Source organism: Myotis brandtii, unplaced genomic scaffold, assembly GCF_000412655.1.
Source record: "Myotis brandtii unplaced genomic scaffold, ASM41265v1 scaffold84, whole genome shotgun sequence".
Taxonomy (NCBI): Eukaryota; Metazoa; Chordata; class Mammalia; order Chiroptera; family Vespertilionidae; genus Myotis; species Myotis brandtii.
The window spans coordinates 10,823,145-10,831,665 of NW_005371410.1; the positions used below are offsets into that span (position 1 = coordinate 10,823,145).

At 40.0% G+C, this 8,521-nt stretch overlaps 1 protein-coding gene across 1 annotated transcript in view; it reads right to left on the reverse strand.

Moving 5' to 3' along the window:
- The window catches only part of ACYP2 (acylphosphatase 2, muscle type), a 177,147-nt gene that overhangs the window by 83,703 nt on the left and 84,923 nt on the right, over window positions 1–8,521 (reverse strand). Inside the window, exons 5-6 of the mRNA XM_014532069.1 lie at window positions 4,181–4,197; window positions 1,950–2,059 (exon numbers count right to left, since the gene is read on the reverse strand). Of these exons, the coding sequence (XP_014387555.1) occupies window positions 1,950–2,059; window positions 4,181–4,197 (127 nt within the window). The remainder of the gene's footprint in view (window positions 1–1,949; window positions 2,060–4,180; window positions 4,198–8,521) is intronic.

Sequence of the window (8,521 nt, forward strand, 5' to 3'; positions counted from 1 at the left end):
CAACATGGATTAGGATATAACATAATTGGCATGAGTGTCCCTCCCCCACATAGTCCCCATCCTCAATCTCCCTCCTGGTCATTTGGCATTTCCTTGTGCAGTGAACTATTAGTCCTATACAATATTAAATCCTATATTAAGTCTTACAATCTTTTGTGCATGTTGTAACAATCCTACCCAAAAATATTGTTTTCCATTAACATTTAATAAAATTGAATTTTTGGACCCCACTTTTCAAGTTGGGGTGCAGTTTTACACACAAGCACAAGTAAGTACCTATAAATAAAGAAATAAGAAGTTGGTAGTTATACATTTACTGATGAATGTCCATATAACGACAAAACTAATTACAGAAAAATATGCATTAAGTATTCTATTTCAGTAAAAGCAACCAAACCTTAATTATAAATGTATGCCTAAATACTTTTTTTTATGCTTAATCCTCACCTGAGGATATTCTTCCCATTGATTTTTAGAGAGAATGGAAGGGAGGGAGGGTGTGGGAGAGAGAGAGAAAGAAATATCAATGTGAGAGAGACACATCGACTGGTTGCCTCCTGCACACGCCCTGATTGGGGCTGGGGATCAAACCTGCAACCCAGGTACATGCCCTTGACCAGGAATCAAACCCGAGACCCTTTGGCGCATGGGCTAACACTCTGACCACTGAGCTACACTGGCCAGGCTTAAATACTTTTAAATGAAAGTGATAGCTTCGGAAAGTTGGCACAGGTTACCCAAAGGGAAGGAAGCAGAGGGGAAGGGGCAGATTATCAGCTTTGCTTTTATACTTCTCTGTATCTTACCATTTCACCTATTACAATAAACAAAAAAGCATTGCTTTTTAAATCTGAAAATATTAAGCAGTGAAAACGAAGATAAATTGTAAACAACAAAAGAAAATAAATTGGGTTTTAATTAGCACCTCCCTCATAAGATCCTTGTAAAATTACATAAGATAATCTATGTAAAGTGTTTAGCATACTGCCTAACATATTGCAAATGCTCAATAAATGTTAGCTATTTATTTATTTATTTTTTACAAAGACTGCAGACAGCTGTAGAATTTACAAACCTAAAAAGATAAGGCCTTTGAAAATGACAGGGCACTTTTTCCTGTATTTCTGAATTTGGTCTTTGGTGGGCAAGGATTCATATTATGATAACCATAGAGCTCATTAAACATACTTTCACAGATAGTAAAAATAAAATTATAATTAGATTTTTTTTTAGAATTTTTATGAGTTTATTTCAGCCAAACTGATGACATACTGGGAGCAAGACCTCAAATGCTCCACAATTAGATTTTTTAAAATATATTTAAACAATAAAAAGGAGATGATAATCTTTTTGCCTTGAAGGCTACTTTAAGAACTTCAAGCCTGGCTGGTATGCTCAGTGGTTGAATGTTCACCTATGAACCAGGAGGTCACAGTTTGATTTCCAGTAGGGGCACATGCCTGGGTAGCAGCCTTGATCCCCAGTAGGGGGCATGCAGGAGGCAGCTAATCAGTGATTCTCTCTAATCATTGATGTTTCTATCTCTCTCTCCCTCTCTCTTTCTCTCTGAAATCAATAAAATATATTGGAGGGAAAGAACTTCAAGCATCTTAAGGCATATGCTTCTATCACAACCACTTCGGATGAGAGATACGTGGATCCTGGATATTTCCCACATGTCAGAGAAGAATTAAAACACAATTCATAGAGATTGGAGAGTGGTGCCATTGATCTTTTTGAGAGCCTGTCCACATGGGAAATCCATTCCTAACTGCAGAAATTCCATTCCCAATTCTGAGAATTTCTTTGTTGGTCTGCCTAAAAGCATGTCAGTTTAGTTATAATCTACAAACCTAATTTGGCACATCGATACTATATTCCTATTATCCAATGAAACATTAAAATAAGTTCATAAATGGCATGAGTGTGTTATTAGTCTTGCTACTTACATGGAGTTGACTTTCTCTTCAGGGCCTTGCACTTGACCTGTAACAGTGCCTTTGTTGGTATTCTTCACCCAGCCAACCACTCCTATTTTCTTAGCCTCACCTTCTGTGTACTGGTTTCAGGAGAAAACAAGAGGAAAAAAGTCCATCATCAAAAGTCAGAATTTATAACACTTGATTCTAACATTCAAAAAGCACTAAGCTGATAACTTCTTCCTAAAATTATACAACTGACCAACAGTAATAAATACCTCTATTTATAACAAACTTCACTTAAGTGGAATTTTTGTTAAATTCCACTGTCAGTAAAGACAAGCATGTTGTGAGAAAATAAACTGATCCTGGGAATTACTTCAAAACACAGTTTTTATGATGTGTTTGGGGATTAATAAAATTCAGTTGCATGCCCTTGCATCAGCTAACACAAAATTACATTGTTAATCTAAAATTCTAAATCACTGAGAAAAATATCCAGTTTTAAGCAATAGAAAGTACTGGGTTAAAATATTCTGCTGCTTTATGAATTATAACAAATGTTATAATTCTCTAGGTAAATTTATTTTTCTTATTATTCTTTTTTAAAAATATTTTTGTATTGATTTTAGAGAGGAAGGGAGAGGGAGAGAGATATAAATCATCAATGATGAGAGAGAATCATTGACCAGCTGCCTTCTGCCCTCCCTCTTCTGGGGATCGAGCTCGCAAATTGGGCATATGCCCTTGACCAGAATCAAACCCAGGACCCTTCAGTCCGAAGACTGATGCTCTACCCACTGAGCCAAACCAGCTAGGGCTTCTTATTATTCTTAATAGGTTGTGTGTGTTTTTAAGTCCTTTTCCTGGTTCCAAATTCACTTATGCTACTGGCAAATAACAACCTAGAAATATTTTTTTTTAATTTTGTTTAAATTTATTTTTAGAGAAAGAGAGGAAGGGAAAGAAACATCAATGTAAGAGCAAAACATCAGCCCTAACTGGTTTGGCTCAGTGGGTAGAGCGTCAGCCTGCGGACTGAAGGGTCCCGGGTTCGATTCCAGTCAAGGGCACGTGCCTGGGTTGCGGGCTTAATCCCCATTAGGGGACGTGCAGGAGGCAGCCAATCAATGACTCTCTCTCATCATTGATGTTTCTATCTCTCTCTCCCTCTCCCGTCCTCTCTGAAATCAATAAAGATACTTTAAAAAAAAAAAAAAGTTAAACATTTGAAAAAAAAAAAAAAAAACATCAATGGGCTGCCTCCTGCACTCCCTCTACTGGGGATTGAGTCCGAAACCTGGGCATGTGCCCTGACCAGGAATCTAATTGCAAACCTTTTGGTGCACTGGATGATGCCCAACCAAACCACACCAGCCAAGGCAAAACCTAGCAAAATTTTTATTTTGAGTCATTTTAACTACATCATACTAAAATTCTTGTGGACCCATTCTAACTAGAACTTCTTAAAGACATGTTCTATTTGGAAGCCAGGGTGACCACGATCTCTCTCTACGTTCCAAACAATATGAAGCAACCCAAACTGAGATGGTTATAGCTAGGGTTGATGCATGAGCTGGTTCTGAAAGTAAGTCAAGCTCTCATAGGTAATAACAAAAAAAGAGACAATCTGATCTGTAGAGGATACAACTATGTCAAAATGTGGAGGCGTATAGGTGGGACCTGTTAGAGTACTCAGAGGTTAGGAACAGAGACCTAATCTAGGGTCTGCCAGCTCAGATAAGTCGGTGAAAATACAAGTCACATTTAACTTTTAGGAAAGGAGTATAATAACAAAATCAATATTTTAAAGGCAACAAGTAGTTTTAACTTCTAGAAACCTGGGGACCACTACCTTACGCAACATGAGCATGTTTCGTTATGCAATTTGAGACACATGCCCTTGGGTAGAGGGTTTCTTCTATCCAGATCCCATATTTGTATTAATATACCTAATCAAAAGGTTTAACTTAACCACCTCAAGAGAGGTATTTTGAAATTCACAGAAAATATTAGCTAAAGGCTAAGAACGCTGTAATGTTTTTAATAGACTACTTTGTAAAGACAGCTCTCATAAAAACCTCAACCAGTAATTTGTATGTGAAGAAATAAAAAATACATTTTTATTTGCTGTCAAGAATGGGAAATAAGCAGTAGACCAGCACTAAGTAGAAAGCTGCTCTATATTTGTGATTAGAAATAACTGTGGAGAAAAAAATGTACCACCCCCCCCCCACCAAAAGCAGATTATATTGACTTACCATTCTGAAGCAGACACCTGTATAAAAGAAAGATAAAAATAAAGTCAGCTTGTCTACCTTTAAAAAAAATCATATATTTCCTAACTGAATTTTCACCTATTTTATTCAATAGTAAGTAAATGAAATGAACAAAATTTTTAATGTCTGAATATATTCAAAATGTGTTGTAAAAATTTATTTTCTTTTAAAATAAAAAGATAAAGGGAAGATCACTTTTGGGAAAAATTAGTAATCTGAATATATCATTCAAAGTATAATAAAATGCCAAACAGTATATTTAGTCTATTTTAAAATGCTAACTAAAATCAAATGCTTATTACAAGGTCAGTTGAGTATATTTGACATAACATTTACCTATCCTCAGCTTTTAGAATTTCTTCTTTAAAGACAAGGACTAAATCCAAGTTGAAATGTAATAAAATGTTTCTGTTTTAATGTTAATTCCACCTTCTGGAAAAGGCAAACTACAGGGTCAGGAAACATCAGTTGCAAAGGGTTGGGAGGGGAGAGATGAGCACTGCAAAGGGCACCCGGGAACTCTGGGGGATGATGACAGCGCTCTGTATATCTCCACTGCGGTGGTTACATGACTGTCTGCATGTTTCAAACCCCATGAAACTGTTCACTAAAAAGGGTGAATTTTAGCCCAGCTGGTGTGGCTCAGTGGTTGAGCGCTGCCCTATGAACCAGGAGATCATGGTTCGATTTCCGGTCAGGACACATGCCTGGATTGAGTTCTCGATCCCCAGTGTGTGGCATACAGAAGGCAGCTGATCTATGATTCTCATCATTGATGTTTCTAGCTCTCTCTCTCCCTCTCCCTTCCTCTCTGAAATCAATAAAATTATTTTTAAAAGAGGTGAATGTTACTGAATTTAAATTATATCTCATTTGAAAAAAAAATTAGAAGAAAAAACTCGGGAAATCACGGAAAGAATCAGGCAAAAGATATTGCTTCAATATACAACAATTGAGCCTGGTTAAGAAAATACAGAAGGATTCAGTGGGTTAGGTAATTTTATGTAATTCTGTAAGGGGATTTATAATAAGAAATATCATTTGTTTCCTGATGACAGTGTATTGTAGCACCAAAAGAATATAAAGAAAAAGAGTAGTAAAGCAATAAAGACAAGATAACCTCACAAGTGGAATTTTTGTAGGGCTATAAAAATATTTTAAATGCTACATATAAAAGGTGGAGGAATGATGAGTGAAAGTATTGATCTGAAAGGGAATCTGTTATATAGTTGGAGGGAAAGACATTAGCTAGCAGATATAAAAGAAAGTGCCAGAAAACTCAAGAAAATTTTCACACTATGTAGAAGAGAGAGAGACAAAACAGGAGAGAAAACGGCACAACTGTGGGCCCGTGTGCAGTGGTTTACCCTAAGAGCGAGAAGACCCTGGAAGGCCCAAGTGGAGTTGAAGGTTTGGTCACTGCTGCACTGTGCATATTCCCCTCTGAGCTCCTCAACAGTGAAGAGCACTGCCTGCTGTTAGTTTAGCATCATGAAAAATAAGCGCAATGCAACTGAAGTAAACAGACATTGGAAGCATCTGGTCCAGCTTTTTCCTGCTCCAAGAGTGGTCCATGACCCAGCAGCACCTGAGAGTATTTTGCTTTCCTTTTTGTGTGTGTGTGTGAGACTTTTCAAAAAATTGAGATATAATTCATATAATATTAAATACCCCCTTTTAAAGTGTTCAAAGTATACTAAATATACAGTGATATTTAGTAGATTCACAGTTTTGCAACCATCACCAGTAGCTAACTGCAGAACATTCCCATCACCCCAAAAGGAAGCCCCCTCACATTTCCCTTTAGCATTCATTCCCCATTCCCCACTTCCCCCAGCCCTCGGGGAAGTCAGGGCCAAGGCCCCTGTGATGTCCTTGGCCTTTCCCTCTAGGTTTTGGGAGGGCTGCTGGAGCGCAAATCATAGTCACCCCACAGTCAGGAGCAGGGAGAGTATAAAGGGAAAACCTTGGCTGAGGACGCCCCTGTCAGAGCTTTCCTGCAAGCCTCAACCAAGGACCTGCTGATGTTGGTCCTTCCCACCTCTACCTGTGGGAGAACAGCAGTCATTCTCTAGTTTGGGACCACACCGCTTCCCTGCCTTTTCCTATCACGCCACACCAAAACCCTGCAGTCCAGATCATCTTGCAGTTCTGCAACCAGGACTAAACAGTTGTGCTCCCTCTAGATTTTATAACTTCCTTCTGGAGGAGAAAGCTTCTTTGCCCTCAGGATAGTTCCTTCTTTGAGGAGGAACAGCCATCAATGTGCCACCCTTGGCCACTCTCTACCCTCTCTACCCTGTTTCTGATTCCTCCTTTGAGATAAGGAGTGACTAATCTAATGGATACATTTGGAAGGAGAACCGTGCACAGCCCAAGTGCTTCCTTTCCCACCTTCTCCTGGGAGTGAGTTACCCTCAGAGGTCATGCCTTCTGCTCTGCCCACAGGGAGGCCTGCCAGTGCCTGGCGGCTGTGTCTGATTTGGCAGTACAGCTTATAACAAGGTGCACTTACCTGAAGAAACACACCACATCCCCCAAACCCTGCTTTATTTTTTTAAAATATATTTTTATTGATTTCAGAGAGGAAGGGAGAGGAAGAGATAGAAACATCGATGATGAGAGAATCATTGATCGGCTGCCTTCTGCACGCCCCCTACTAGGGATCGAGCCAGAAACCTGGGCATGTGCCCTGACTGGGAATGTAACATGGACCTCCTGGTTCATAGGTCTATGCTCACCCACTGAGCCACACCAGCCGGGCTCTGCTTTAGTCCTGGCCTTACTTGTCAATCAATAACTCACACAATGAAGAGAGGTGTTATTTACTCAGCCCCTCAACCACAGCCCCTATTTTAAAGCTTTAGAAGGAATTCGCAGCAAGAGGTGACAGGACCTCCAGCCCGTTAACTTTGTGAAGCAATGAACCACGCGGGAATTAGCATTCAAAGCTCCATAATCCACTTGGAATTTCCCCAGAATCTTTCTGAGAGTCCTGATCCCTAGTCTGAAGCATACTGTGCAACAGAAGGAGGCACACAAAGAAAACAAGAAGCCAACTGGGGACAGATTTTCTGCAGCCGATTGGCATTGGCTGGAGCAGAGCACTCAGGGGGCGCGGCCTGTGTGGGAGCTGTTCCTATGGGCTTTTGTGGCCTCTCTGCACTGCTTCCACCTCATCTGCTAAAGAACGAGGACGCTGATGTGACACGGACAGGTTTTGTACAGACACACTGCTCTGGAAACTGGGACAGGCATCAGCCCCTTCAGTTATGAAAGACTTGAGCGCCATATGCTGCTCAGCGAGGCTCAATCCGCTACAACGGCACCTCACTCTGCAAAGATGTGTCCGTGAGCAACTCTGAGGTGAATATTGCAAAGGAAATACTATTTTAAATCTACAAAGAAATACTGGTATTCAAGAAATCATATGATGTCAGCCGCCTTTCATGCAAAATCAAATTTTCCTATTGTAATGTACCCCTTCATCCTGGGGTCTGACTGCAGGTGTCAATTTTGAATGCAGACAGTCACCACCTTACAAAGCAGCCCTTAGTGATTTTAAACACCTTAGTGGTTAGAAAGGCCTTCTTTATATGGAATAAAATTCTGCCTCATTTCACCCTTTCTCCATCCATCCAGGGTCGGTCCCCTGGAGCCACACACCACAGCATCTTTCAAATAGTTAAGCTGGCCACCACGCTAAGGTGTTTTCTCCAAGTCAACTATCCCAAGCACTTTAATTTGAGACACTTCTGAAGTCCCCACCACAAGCACAGCGTGCAGGGGCTATAAAAACAAGCCACCAGCTTGTCCTTCAAAATACTGTCCTTATTGTCTAATGAGAGACACAGACATGAGTACACAAATAACTGCAGCGGAAAGCAAAATGGGTTAAAGAAAAATCAAGAAGTAGAACAGAACTATAAATGAAACGCTATAGGAACAAAGACGAGAAAAGGAATTAGAAGCCACTCCTATTCTAACACCAAGCTAACACTGTCAAAAACACACTTGCATTTCTACAGCACAGGGAAACCAGCAGATGGCCACAATCCATGTGCACGGGTGCCATTGGCGCTCACCTGAGAGCTGGTAAAACATCAGAGAAGCCATGCACAGCTTAATCGATTTCCCTTTCAAACTTTCGGAATATATTAGTCTAGAATTCAGTGGTTCTCAACCTTCTGGCCCTTTTAAATACAGTTCCTCATGTTGTGACCCAACCATAAAATTATTTTCGTTGCTACTTCATAACTGTAACGTTGCTACTGTTATGAATCATAATGTAAATATCTGATATGCAGGATGGTCTTAGGCGAC